At 42.6% G+C, this 14,948-nt stretch overlaps 1 protein-coding gene and 1 long non-coding RNA gene across 3 annotated transcripts in view; one reads left to right on the forward strand and one right to left on the reverse strand.

The window, feature by feature from the left end:
- The window catches only part of LOC309344071, a 352,998-nt gene that overhangs the window by 156,859 nt on the left and 181,191 nt on the right, over positions 1-14,948 (reverse strand). The window lies entirely within an intron of this gene.
- Positions 1-14,948, forward strand: part of BRINP3 (BMP/retinoic acid inducible neural specific 3) — a 263,578-nt gene that overhangs the window by 27,371 nt on the left and 221,259 nt on the right. For both annotated transcript variants that reach the window (XM_081865868.1, XM_081865869.1), the window contains exon 2: positions 6,210-6,495. In XM_081865868.1, coding sequence (XP_081721994.1) covers positions 6,260-6,495 — 236 coding nt within the window. In that variant the 5' untranslated portion in view covers positions 6,210-6,259. The remainder of the gene's footprint in view (positions 1-6,209; positions 6,496-14,948) is intronic.

The raw sequence follows: 14,948 nt of genomic DNA on the forward strand, positions 1-14,948 counted from the left end.
GCGCCGCGCCAGTTTAGCACAGCTCACGGGGACTCGTTGAGCGGGTGGCTCAGTTCGGGGGTGGCTTGTGGGCCAGTTAAATGACCCCCGGGGGCCGCAGGTTGCCTATTCCTGATTTAGACCAAGCCAAGACACACCTGGGGCTTCTTTTTGGCTACATAGGTAACTTGTAGGAAGCAGACAACCATACTGATCCTCATAGAATTGAATTGAGAATCAAACAGGAAGTAAAACTGCAGAGGGTGAGTTTTGAAGAGATTACATGGGGGATCGAAGGAAATAGAGATGAAGGGTTTGCAAAAAGAGAGAGGCCCAAATGAAAAGCTGTGTTTTAAAACGTGAATGCATGGACAGAAAAGGTGACTCAAGTAGAATCTAATTCGAGCAGTAAGGAAGGTTAAGGGGCAGGTAGGAAACATAGATGGTAATCTTAGATTTAATTAGGCAATTGATACTCATGGTGTGGCCTGTGGAGAGGAAAGTGTTGAGAAAGAAGGGGATATTAAGGAGTCAGATTATGAAGTGTAAGAAGCTGAAAGGGAAGATGAAGAGAAAGACGAAGGTAGTGAAGAAAAGACAGTGCCAGTCCAGAATGCTTTCCCGCCTGAGGTGGAGACCCCTGTTTTAAGGCCAATATTTTAAAGCATTGCTTCAGCTTTAAGACACGAATTCTTGCCTTCATCTGGCTCCAACATACCACCACCTGGATAAGGTCACTTCACCTTACAGAATCAACCATTAAAAATAGTATAAAATGATCTGAAATGATGCTGGAAAATATCAAACAGGCTTTTACCAGGCCTCTATACCAGAGTTGGTAGCTTATTGCCTTCCAGATGTAGCTGAACACCAGCTGCTATCAGCCTTACATCCAGTGACCAAGGGTGATGGGAACTGTAGTCCCACCAAATCCAGAGAGCCAAAACTTAGCTGTCCTTGCTCTAGAAAATGGAATCAAATGGTTTTGATGAAAAGTTTCTGATCTATAACCTTCAATTTCCTAAATCTCACAATTGGCTTTCCAGAAGGTATTATGTTAGCACCTTGACTACCATACATAGAGTCTTTATTCTCCACACACCAACATACTTTGTTTAAAATTGCAGTGTGCAACCAAAAGCATGTCTACTGAGCGGTAAATCTCATTGAATTCAGTGCAATTTATTCCAGTGTAAGAATACCCAACACTGCAATCTTAAACTGAAGTCTGTGCAAATACTACATCACCTGTTCTACCACTATTTCCTATTTTTGTAAACCATATTTTAAATTAAATTTTCTGATAAATTACAACTATTTTCTTAAGCTGGTTAGATTCACTTACCAGAAGGTAAGTTCCATTGAATCTAAGAAGGACTTACACCTGAGTAAACATGCATAAGGAGCATGCACTTTGCTTATATCCCAAGCGCACATTGGATATGGATTAGATACGGTGGTGATGTATGAAGCACAGTACCATTTTACATTTGGGCAAAAATCTTGCTAGGAATGTCTACCTCTGTTAAATCAGTCACTGATGATTTTAGATAGCATTCCACTAGTGCAGAATGCCTATTCTTTCTTAACCTTTGCAAATCTCCCCATGCTTATTTACACTGCAACGTATGGGTTATTTGTATCTCTTTTGGTTTTGCTATTTCAAATGCATGTCAGAGACAAACACTGTATCTATTATCGTTCCTTGTTTTGGGTCAGAATTTCCTATCTGGCATGTTGCAATATATTGTCTTGACAGCCCTGACAAGTTTGCCCCAATATACTGGCTAGCTTTGGGACATGTATGAAACCGGCTGAATAGCAAGCATTCCATGTTTTACTAGGTAGCTGTGTACATTTTTTTGACAAATGAGGAGGATTCACCAAATCATTATATCAAGCAATCATGCCATCTGTTGTGTCAGTCCAAGCTCTTTTAGCATTTATTTCTATTGCACTTAAAAAAAATGGGCTGCCACTTAAAAGCTTAAAAGGGAGCCAGTGTGGTTTAGTGGTTAAGAGCGTTAGACTTGTAATCTGGTGAACCGGGTTCGCGTCTCCGCTCCTCCACATGCAGCTGCTAGGTGACCTTGGGCCAGTCACACTTCTCTGAAGTCTCTCAGCCCCACTCACCTCACAGAGTGTTTGTTGTGGGGGACAAAGGAAAAGGAGAATGTTAGCCACTTTGAGACTCCTTAAAGGGAGTGAAAGGCGGGATATCAAATCCAAACTCCTCTTCTTCTTCTTCTTATTATTATTAAAGGCTGGGCATGGAAGGAATAGCATAACAAAATGTGTGTCAGAAAATATCTTCATACGTTTTGAATTCTCCACCATCCCCACCCATACACGCCCTCCCACCAGATGTCAAGGAAATAAACAACTACCGGTATCTGACTTTTAGAAGACATCTGAAGGCAGCTCTGTTTAGGGAAGTTTTTAATGTTTAATGTTTGATGTTTTATTTTGTTTTTAATATTCTGTTGGGAGCCGCCCAGAGTGGCTGAAGAAACATACATACATACTACATCATCATCAGTAATATATTCCTCCTGAGTTTGGGTCTGGCTTATACAGTGGTACCTCGGGTTAATAACTTAATTTGTTCTGGAGGTTCATTCTTAACCTGAAACTGTTCTTAACCTGAGGTACCACTGTAATGGCCTGCAATGTTACCACAACTACTCCTTTTCTCCACCCCACAGCTCCCTCAGCTCTCAGCAGTGGTCATAATAGGAAAGGTTCACAGGGAGACTCTGTTGAAGCTTTGATACTTTTCTGAAGCCTGTGCAGCAGACTCCAGAACATCAGGTACCATGGGAAATGTAGTTCCCAAAACCTAGTCAGGAACCAATGGAACTACATTCTCCATGGCGGTTGCAGCAGCATCTAGGCCAGGTCCTAATGGAGACCTAGAGTGAACATCCGCCACACAGAAAAAAACCCAACAGTATGAAGGGGTGATGGATGAATCCTGTGTTTGTGTAAGCCAGGCTTCCTCAGCTCCCATGATTCCTAGCTAGCAGGACTAGTGGTCAATGATGATGGGAAATGTAGTCTCAAAACATCTGAAGGGCCGAGTTTGAGGAAGTCTGGTGTAAGTGTTTAGAGGCATATAGGTCCTTGTTCACATTGAATAGTTCATATACGTAACAATTAAGTGTACGTGAATATGAAGTTCACTCTCACCATGTGTATAAGCTACACGCTTCCAAAGGATGTAAAACATTTGGCCTTCAGTTACAGTTTAATGGCTCCTTAGAAAAGCTGATAAGAAATCTCAAGCAAGAATACATCCTCTGCTAATGTATTCATGTTAGCTTCATGGCGGTGGAGCCCATTCCTAATCTGAAAACTTAATCCTTCTAAAATTATATACCCATTTTAATTATCCAAGCCTTTTTTTAAAAAAAAGATCAGGTTTTATTTTTAATGGTATCATTTAAAAGGTCTTCCCACCCAAATTATTGATATTTTATAGCTCCTCAGCACATTCCAAGCCATTTCATATCGGTGTGCTGCAAAAATTGGTGTTTTAATTCACATTACAAATATGTTGCCAACATACTGCTTCTCACCTGCTCCATTGCAAACATGGTACAAATATTGAAGATTAGGTTGGACAGAATTCTGGGAACGGCGGCCTTCATCTGTCTGAATAGTTTAAATGAACACAGCTTCTGCTTGCATCCTGATTTGTTGTATTTAGACCACACCGTTTTTCTCCAAGGAGCCATCCATGGTTATCCCTTTCCTCATGTGATTCCTCCACAACATCCCTGTTGCAACTGGCCCAAGATCAGGTTGTTTCATAACTGATCAGGTAATTGAACCCTGCTCTCCCAGGTCCTACTCTGACACTTTAACCACTATACCACACTGGTAAATAATCTGCTTCAAACTGAACAGTCTTAGACACTTCAGGTAATAGCATGCACACACTCTCTGCACATTCCTGCAGTCATTCCGCCACATATGTGGATGCAAATATAAGCACACTCAATGCTCATGGTTGATGGATGGTTAAAGATAGGAAAAGGAAGAGAATCACCCTTTCCTCTTCTCCTCAATGCCCTTTGCCAGCTGTTTCTTGGAGATAATAATAACACAGTGGTACCTTGGTTCTCAAATGCCTTGGTACTCAAACAACTTGGAACCCAAACACTGCAAACCTGGAAGTAAGTGTTCCGGTTTGCGAACTTTTCAAACATGCTGCGTTTTGAGTGAGACGCTTCCATTTTGAGTGTTACACTGAAGTCTCAGTTACAGATAGGTAGCCGTGTTGGTCTGCCATAGTCAAAACAAAAAAATTCCTTCCAGTAGCACCTTAAAGACCAACTAAGTCAGTTCTTGGTATGAGCTTTCGTGTGCATGCACACTTCTTCAGATACACTGAAACAGAAGTTTCCAGACCTTTCTATATAGTGAGAAGGTGGGGAGGGGTATTACTCAGAAGGGTGGTAGGAATGGGTGATTGGCAGATAGCTGTGATGAGCCTGTTGACGACTCTTAACGACTGCAATAGGTCTTACAGGAGGAAGCAAGGGGTGAAAAGGTGAAAAATGGCTTTGTCATGTATAATGAGATAAGAATCCAAGGTCTTTGTTCAGGCCAGGTTTTTCCATTGTTTTAAGTTTGGTGATAAGTTGTAATTCAGCAGCTTCTCTTTCCAGTCTATTTCTGAAATTCCTTTGTAGTAAAACAGCTACTTTGAGATCTTGTATAGAATGTCCTGGGAGATTGAAGTGTTCTCCTACTGGTTTCTCTGTCTTGTGATTCCTGATGTCCGATTTATGTCCGTTTATTCTTTGGCGTAAGGTCTGGCCTGTTTGTCCAATATAGAGAGCTGAAGGACACTGTTGGCATTTTATGGCATACACAATGTTAGACGATGAGCAATTAAATAGTCCCGAAATGGTATGTGTGATGTTGTTGGGGCCAGTAATGGTGTTGTCCGGGTGTATGTGGCAGCAAAGTTGGCATCTGGGTTTATTACAGGCTCTGGTGCCAGTGTCTGTGTTAGGTCTGGTTGTAGTATTATTGTGGGTTAGGAGTTGTTTAAGACTGGGTGGCTGTCTGTAGGCTGTCTGTCATTGCCTACAGACAGCCACCCAGTCTTAAACAACTCCTAACCCACAATAATACTACAACCAGACCTAACACAGACACTGGCACCAGAGCCTGTAATAAACCCAGATGCCAACTTTGCTGCCACATACACCCGGACAACACCATTACTGGCCCCAACAACATCACACATACCATTTCGGGACTATTTAATTGCTCATCGTCTAACATTGTGTATGCCATAAAATGCCAACAGTGTCCTTCAGCTCTCTATATTGGACAAACAGGCCAGACCTTACGCCAAAGAATAAACGGACATAAATCGGACATCAGGAATCACAAGACAGAGAAACCAGTAGGAGAACACTTCAATCTCCCAGGACATTCTATACAAGATCTCAAAGTAGCTGTTTTACTACAAAGGAATTTCAGAAATAGACTGGAAAGAGAAGCTGCTGAATTACAACTTATCACCAAACTTAAAACAATGGAAAAACCTGGCCTGAACAAAGACCTTGGATTCTTATCTCATTATACATGACAAAGCCATTTTTCACCTTTTCACCCCTTGCTTCCTCCTGTAAGACCTATTGCAGTCGTTAAGAGTCGTCAACAGGCTCATCACAGCTATCTGCCAATCACCCATTCCTACCACCCTTCTGAGTAATACCCCTCCCCACCTTCTCACTATATAGAAAGGTCTGGAAACTTCTGTTTCAGTGTATCTGAAGAAGTGTGCATGCACACGAAAGCTCATACCAAGAACTGACTTAGTTGGTCTTTAAGGTGCTACTGGAAGGAATTTTTTTGTTTTGACACTGAAGTCTGTCTGTTTTTGTGGCTTTTTTGTTTGGTTTTTGTGACTGTGTGGAACCCAGTTCAGCTACTGATTGTGTGACAGCAGTACATTTTGTATTGCTTTCATTTTATGGATCAATGGTCTCGTAAGATGTTAAATTGCTGTTTTAGGGGTTGTTTTTAAAAGTCTGGGGGCGGATTAATCCATTTTGCATTACTTTCTATGGGAAAGCGCACCTTGGTTTTGGAACGGACTTCTGGAACAGATTGAGTTTGAGAACCAAGGTACCACTGTAATAATTTCTGCCGGCTGTGCTAGAATGACCAGTGTGTGCTAAACTAATTTCTTGTGTGTCTTTGTCTAGGTGTTAAGGGACAGCTAAGAGAATGAAGACTCTAAGTCCCCAGCGGAAGCATGATATGGCGGTGCAGTGCTGGTGCTGAATTGTTCTCTCTGATGGCTCTATGGGAGTGGATAGCCCTGAGTCTTCATTGCTGGGTTTTAATGGTCGCTGCTGCTTCGGATCAGCATGCCACAAGCCCCTTCGACTGGCTCCTTTCAGATAAGGGACCCTTCCACCGCTCTCCGGAATACACAGATTTCGTGGACAGAAGCCGACAGGGATTTAGCACAAGATACAAGATTTACAGGTATGAAACAAAAGGGATGGTGATTTCAGAGGGTGCTCTTCTGGGAACTGTTTAGAAACAATACAAGGGCACTTTAAGGAAGGAAGAAAAAAATCACAGATGGGGAGAACCAATGGGTAGGTCTGGTTTCATTCCAAAAATATACACCAAGGTTCCTTTTCATGTTGGGAATAGCTGTGCTGCCTATTGAAAGTGAAAGGAGGTGATTGATTAAAGCGAGATCTGAAGGTGACCACCTGTTGACGAAATCTTTCAGCTTTGTTGAAAAGCTAATTTTAACTCCTAGTTTTAGCTCAGCTTGCATTTTCTTCCTGAATTGCAGGAGATTAATGAGGCACAGTTCAGAGGTAGAGTATGTGGTGTTTACATGTACAGCATTCCCAGAATCATGGAAATGTAAAGTTGGAAGGGACCCCAAAGGTCTTCTATTGCAGCCCATGGCAATGTAGGTGCCAATGGAGGCTTACCTTGAAATGTAAAAAGAGGCAGCTTTTGTCAGGACTGTGGTGGAGAATGAGGTTAAATTTCCCCACACTCACTCCCAAGGTTCTATGGCTAATATTTGTGATTCGAGGACCCGATCCCCGCTTGGGGAATAAAGACATGAGGACACCGTATGTAAGGTTAATGGGTAAGGAAAAGGCCACAACTTTATTGATTACAGCATGTGAGAAGGTATTGGCTTAGGCATTGAACCACGGAACTTTAGACTCCACCCACTCGTAGAGGGGTGAGTCTGAGGAGGGGTTAACCACCAGTAGGGGGAGCCTGTTGATGCTAATACAACTATAGGTTCTCTCCTGATATCACCGAGGGTCGTGCCATGGCCCCCCACCACACGGACAGGATCCACGACCGCCGGATTCCTATAGCGGAATACCCAAAATTGTCAGGGTAGGCGATGGCCACACCTAGCCCCCCGAAACACCAACAACACATTCCAATGCCTAACCGCCAAATACCACAAAAGTTGTGATGGTTGCTACGAGGTAGGTGAAAAAAACCAAGAGGCTGGGCCAATTTAGCCAATTGGAAAAAAAACTCCTACCAGGCCCCCTGGTTAAACAGGGCAACCAACCAGAGGTCCATAGCAAAGTCTCAGGAAAGCTAACTCTAAAAGGGAGTGGAGGGTGGGTGACTTGAAGAAAATGTGTGTGCAATGGCGGGGATGGCTGGCGCAACCGAATTTGAGCGGCAAGCCACGCCCCCGCTGAGCTTCCCTACTGGATGCCCAACCGGGGAGGGGCGTGGTGCTCCAGCCCTGGAGTTGAAGCAGGGGGCAAACGCCCCCTGCATGACGTGGGAATCGTCTCCCGTTCACAACCCCTCCCCTCCTGGAGGAGGAGAGGCTTTGCATAACAAAAGCAAACAAACATGAATGGCTTTCAGATCAGCATCACCTGATGAATATCTGTCTGCCATGCACTCACCTGATAAAAGTGCAGAAGCCCTGAAAGAAAAAAGCGCCCTTCAGCAAGAATTAATGTGCTTGCTGTAATTACATAGTCTCATCAGAAAATGTGAATATTAATGATGCATCCTGTGTGTTGTTTTGATGAGAATAAATAATATAAATAATGAACCATGCTTTATACATAAAAAGTGTTACATACATTAGCAATAATAAATGCTATGAAAGGATCTTGGCTTTAAAAGGAGAAAACTATGGAGGGATGCCTATCTCTGTGTCTTTAATTATTGACCCTGGCGGACTCCTCTTTGCCAGTCAAAATAAGGAGCTGCAACTATAGAGTGTGGAAGAAACAGATTGGCAATTTCTGTCACTTGACCAATTTATGGCCATGAAATCATTTGAACAGGTGGTCCTTTATTTGCTTCAGATTGTTTTGCTGTCATTCCAGCTTTTTCAGCTATTGGGTCCATAATAAGGGGCAAACTCTTGCCTTTTCATTCTGTTTGTGGCTCCATGCAAATTGCTGCTGGTTCTTAAATACAGGTTTGGGAGAAGGTCTGAAGTTTGTTTTGTGTTATGAATATTTATTTTCCTGTGCTGCTTCTCTGTGCACCAGAGGGCACTGTGTTGCAGGTCAATTTTGCATTAGTTTGTGTTGCCGTAGGCCAACACATTGTGAGGTCTGTTGCACATTAACTGTGATGATGAAATATGCATTGGGGGTGTTTGGTGAGCTCAACGGATCAGAGGAGACGATTGCTATTAGCCGGGGTTTAAAAGCCAGCTGTCAATGCCAATCATCTATTTATTTATTTTGGCAGGGGAGGGGAAAATAAAAGCAATAATATATAAAGCCCGAGTCAGCATATTTCACTCCCCTTTGTTTTTATATTGCTCAACGAAACAGAAATATATCCATTGCAAAATGCAACAAGAATGATTCCCATTGCTTCTGGTTTCAGTACTGTTAACTATGCCTGAAAGGGCCACACATTGCATTCTGCATTCTAGGGTCTATATCACTGCTGTTTCTTATACCCCACAAAAAGCTGCCTCTGAAAATTGCAGGACCCTCCAGTATAATGGAGAGCGGCAACCAAAGGGAGAATCGGTTCATGGATGTGTTTACATGCACACCTGAACACATGCACAGAAACTCTTTGGGGCAATTTGTACAGCAGGAAGCTTGTGTGCAGCTAGGGAAAACCTATACACATTGATTAAACACTATATGGAGAGGGGGAAGAAGATAGAGGTACAAGGTGGATGTGGGTTATTTTTTTCCCTTTCAAGTTGGTCACATGGGGATTCTAGGAAAATGTTGCCAAGGTGCAAGACCTTGTGTGAAGAGCTTCACAGTGAATGAGTGTGAGGATTTTTAAAAAAAGAGTTTTGAAGGGAAAATGTCCCATTGCCACCCTTTAATAAGGTAAGCACAACACAAACAACCAATATTTATTTCATTCTCTTCACATGCGGTTTCAAAGCACTACGCCTGCTTGAATTGCCAGAAAAGTCGTGTGTGAAAAGTTTGGCATAGCATGAGACTTCACCGTTTTTCCCTCCAAGAGTGTTCTAACTCCCACTTCAACTCTTGGCTAGTTTTCCTTGTATATGTATTATTTACACTTGCACCGTACCCTCCAACATTTCTCTGATGAAAATAGGAACGTCCTAAGGAAAAGCGGGACATTCTGGGATCAAATCAGAAACTGGGACAATTTCTGTAAATTAGGGACATCCCTGGAAAATAGGGACACTAGGGGTCTGTTGCACCTGCACCGCCTTTTGGCCTGTTTTGCTCATTTCTGATTCCTATAATTTGCTCAGTTCTCCCCTTTCCCCATGGTGTTTGTGTGTGTATGTGTTTAATGTATATTTCTTTTCTGCTTTAAGTTACCATAGTTGGGGGCCAGACTTTGGAGACTCCTATTAAAGCTGATGTTTTAATTCATCCATAACTATAAATTTATGCAACTTATAAAGTTAAAGTTTGGACATTGGTTTAATTTCCAAAGAAGGGTGTCAGTCATATATATGATCTGAGCTTCTTAGCTGTGATTTTGCTACCCTTCCTTCAACACATCCCATACTCCAGAACTGTTCTTTCAGAAAATGTGCAACCTCACCCAGACTGGAAAATTCAGGGCCACCTCTGGACTATTCTGGGTTTCTTCAGGGCCTCAGATGTACTGGGGATTCCTGTAGGGTTGCAGGCTTTTTTCTCAGACGTTGCCTTCCCTTGGTCTGAATTAGGTAGGATCCTGAGATCCAAATTGGGTGGGTTCTGTGATGCTGTAGGGTTAGCGCAGAGAAGGAGGCATTCCAAAGTCATTGTAGGCTCATTGATCAAAACCAGAACCTTGCAAATTATCCAGTCTAACCATAATATAGCTGATTGTCCTAATGTTTGCTGAAAAGACTTTTTTTTCTTATTCCCTCCATTCTATTGAAATTTCATTGACTGAAATGGAAAGCTGTAGGAAAACAGCATAGGCACGAAGCTGAGAGTGTCAGATAATGGTGAGTAACAGATAGTAGTGATTAACAGTGCTTGGAAGGGCATGTGAACTCGACAAATGTAATTGAGAGAGGAAGGAATCATATAACTGCTACAGGCTTACTGGGAAAGCAAACTCTACGCGGTCTATGCATTGAAAAGAGGAGTGTTAATGTATTTTGAGGCTGCCCTGGGAAACAGCTAACTTCTCCTGTGGCTGACTATGCATTGCATTCCATTTATGGGGCCACTGTGAGAATCAAGATTATAAATGTGCTTGAAGGGAAACCTGTTCAGCTTTCACCAGAGCTTCCTCAGTTAGGGAATAAATAGCAGAAACAGTCCCATCTGCTTTTCCCACCAATTTTTCAGCAATCGGTAAATTGCTTTTGGCTAGTGTCAAAATGGGCTGCTTTCCTATAGAGATTTGTTTCTGTGGGCGAAAAGGTAATATAGTCAGGGGCCATCATCACTCTCCTGAAAGGAAGATCCTTCCGTTGAATGCAGAATGCCCTCATTTCAAATTGATTCTGTCACACATCAGAACGCATGGAAAACTCATTCTCCAGGAATCTTGTGGAGAATGTTGAAGATGTGAGGGCCTCTTCTGACATTACTGTTGCAGCAGAGAAGCTGCTGTAGAATGGCGTCTTCCTGATTCATAAAGGTTATGTTGGGAACTCTGGCACAAACAGTAGCAGCTCCTTCCCATGCCAGCTTCCCCCACCTCCTGAAACCAGACCAATACTGACTGTAAAACCATAAGAAGATGCCTACTGGATCCAACCCAAGGCCTATCTAGCTCAGCATCCCATTTTCCACAGTGGCCTATGGGAAATCCACAATCAGGACATTGGCACAATAGCACCCCGACCACTTGTGATTCCTCAGCAAGTGGTATTCAAAGGCATGGTGCCTCTGATCCTGGAACTAATATATAGCCATCATGTCTAGTGACAACTGATAGCTTTACCATCCACAAATTTGTCTAATCCCCTTTAAAAGCTAAGTTGGTGGCTATCGCCCATCTTGTAGTGATATAAGAAGTGATAACTTGTGATGCTGGAAGCAAAATGCTGTAGTAGATATGGATTGTCAAGGAGCTGTCAAGGAGCCAGATCATCTGCAGGGCGCGCACACACACACACACACACACACACACACACACACACGGCATGGAAGGCAAATAGCTTTTTCTTAGCAGAAAAGACAACATCAATGTCCCTGGTTCATCTTAACAATGAAGGCATTGCTGAAACTAACCTCTAGGCATGCCCCTGCCCTCTACTCTCTCACTCTGGATCCCTACCAAGCAGATGAAGACCATTGAAGGGGTGAGCTCTTCCTCTGGGCCTGTCTGGCATGTTGCTCAACAACATGCTGGACCATCCTTGAGCAGGAAGTCAGGGAAGAGAATCTGTAGGACTGGGACTGTCTGCATGCACACTGTGACTGTGAGCTTCTATTCCTGTCCTGGAAGGTCCTCCATCTCCTGACCCCCCCCCCCTTTATGTCTTTGGTCTCTGGCTTCTATCAGTTCCCAGCTCATCCCTTCTGCTGACTGCTCCTCAGTGTCCCACCACCAGGCTCTAAGGTGTCGTCTTCATAGCCCTTCCTGGGGGGGGGGGGCTCTTGGGAGGCAGATTCCCACAAGTCTTCTTCATCCAAATTAAATGGCAAATTAAATTTTGTGAATATATAAATCTGGCAAGACGCACAGCATTCATAAGGGGACAATCGGAGCAGAAATTATTAAAAGAATGGGGATGTGCTAAAGAGTCTATGAAAAAACATTGTTCTGGAGTAAGCAAAGCGGTATGTAATGAATGATGCTTTACAGGATTAAAGAAAAAGAAAAATGGTGTAAAAAAGTACAAAGATGGAAGTAATCTACATTAGACACAACAATTTAGTAACAGGAAAATTTTTGAGGTCTTAGAACAAAGGAAGGAAGTCAATATGTGTATATGTATGTAATGACTAGACTAGAATGATGAAATTGTTTTATTTGTAGATGTGTGCTTTTTCTTTTGTTTTCTTTTTGTTTTCTTTTTTGTGTTCTGTTTTTCTTTCTTGTTTGTATAGTATTTTGGACTCAATGTTTGTAATATTTGGTATAATTTTGTTTTGTAAATTTTATATATATATATAGTCTTCTTCATCCAGCCAGCCCAAGCCCTCCCTGGGGGAGGTGGGCTCTTGGGCTGGTGACTCCCACCACTCCACATCCAGCCAGTCCCTGACATGAACCTACCAAGGTCATGTCTGACACCCAAGGTCCACCACCAAGGTCATGTTCCTAGTCTTCTCTTCTCATGAGGTGGCCAAATTATTGGAGCCTCAGCTTCAGGATCTGTCCTTCTAGTGAGCACTCAGGGCTGATTTCCTTGAATGGATAGGCTTGATCTTCTTGCAGTCCATGGGACTCTCAAGAGTCTCCTCCAGCACCATAATTCAAAAGCATCAATTCTTGGCAATCAGCCCCTTTTATGGTCCAGCTCTCACTTCCATACATCAAAACTGGGAAAACCATAGATTTTAACTATATGGACCTTTGTCGGCAAGGTGATGTCTCTGCTTTTTAAGACTTTCTAGGCTTGTCATTGCTTTTCTCCCAAGAAGCAGACATCTTTTAATTTCATGACTGCTTTCACCATCTGCAGTGATCACGGAGCCCAATTGCCTACTTCCTTCACTGGAAGCTGGCTGGGCTGGCTCATTCATGACACCAGGGCAGGGCAGTAGTTGTCTGGATCTGCAAGGGTGCAGTGTGGGGGCATTTTACCTACCGCAGCAAAACATATTGAGCTGCCCCTGGGCATCAGACCACCCTCAGTGCAAGGTCTGAAGTGGTCTTGTAAGCATGTTCACTTGAACATGTTTGCAAACCTCCCTACAATGAAAAATTGCAGCCTTCAATCATGGAGAGGCTTGTAGGTGTGTTCAGCGGAACAAAATTATAAGATCCTTTCAGATTTTGCTGCTGAATGTTGTGAGATTAGAGATGGAGAGGGTCGTGCCGTCATACACATCCCCATGTCTCAAACATTTCAGTAATATCTGAAGAGAGCTACTGCCACATTAGGAACTGTAGTGCCAGTGTGGTGTAGTGGTTAAGAGCGGTAGTCTCATAATCTGGTGAACCGGGTTCATGTCTCCGCTCCTCCACATGCAGCTGCTGGGTGACCTTGGGCCAGTCACACTTCTTTGAAGTCTCTCAGCCCCACTCACCTCACAGAGTGTTTGTTGTGGGGGACGAAGGGAAAGGAGAATGTTAGCCGCTTTGAGACTCCTTAAAGGGAGTGAAAGGCGGGATATCAAATCCAAACTCTTCTTCTTCTTCTAGTGTTTGTGTTCTAACATATTCCACATGAATAGGGAGCAGGAAAAAAGAAAACAGCTTGCCACGAGAGCTGGAGAGGAGTGTCTTAGATAGTGCTGTGCCATCTGTGTTGGTTTAGCCCCAAAGAATGGTCTGAACATGCATGAAGAGCATGCTGGGAAATCCCCAGCATCTGGTATGCTAGCTCTGTCCTAAAGAGTGTTTATGTGCATTAACCTAAGTTGTTCTCTAAATTTCATGCCCACTGTTCATTTCAGCAACTTGCAACAGGAACTGGAGCTTAACACAAATACAGACCTTTTCTTTACCCTGCACTTGTAACAGGTACCCATGCAATGAAAAAGAATTGGGCTGCCAATCAAGCACAGAGCTAATTGATCTGAGATCACTCATTTCAGCTGACGCAAACATGTTTAATGGAAGCATTCCTAGAAGTAAGCCCTGTTGAATTCAGTAGGACTTAATTCTGAATCTCCATGGTTTGGATTGCAACATGAATGAAAGACTGAATGAAATTCATGAGACAATGTGCTTTCTTGATAAATATGCATCCTTACCTTTATTCTTTTTTAATTTTAAATATAAGTTGACCTGCACTCAGGGCAGGATAAGGAACCAATGTTGGGGTTTTTTTTGTGTGTGTGGTTTTTTTTATATATAAAAAAACCTGTACTCAAATATTGTATATCAAGTTATATTTTAAAGGTTCTTTTAATGTGTAACTTCATCTCCCATAGGTTGATAATTATTAATAAGGTCAGCTGCAGTAAGAATGTTTATTTAGAACTGATTATAGATGTTTGTCCACTCTTGGGATTGCAAAGATGCAAGATGTGAAACGAGGCCATTATTGCTCCTTCTTTGAGGATTTTAGATGTGTGACTTTGCTCTCTCCATTTGGCATTCCCTTTCATTTGCTTTTCAATGCCCTGTCTGTTCTATCATTTAAGATTCAGGAAGAGGTAATAAGGACAGTCACATTCAGCAGAGGAAACTATCACTCAGGGCATTTATATTCATCTTTGCAGTGATTTCCCCCCACCCCCTTTTTTGGTGTGGGGAGTCTAATTCTTAGATTCATCTGATGCTGTTATGTTTTTCCTGCAGTTATGTCAGCTGTCACTTTACAAATAACATTGCTATAATTTTGAAGAACTCTATTGTTTCATGCTTTTTGCTTCTCTGAGTGGTAGGAA

This window comes from Podarcis erhardii (genome assembly GCF_964252035.2).
Source record: "Podarcis erhardii genome assembly, chromosome: 6".
NCBI lineage: Eukaryota > Metazoa > Chordata > Lepidosauria > Squamata > Lacertidae > Podarcis > Podarcis erhardii.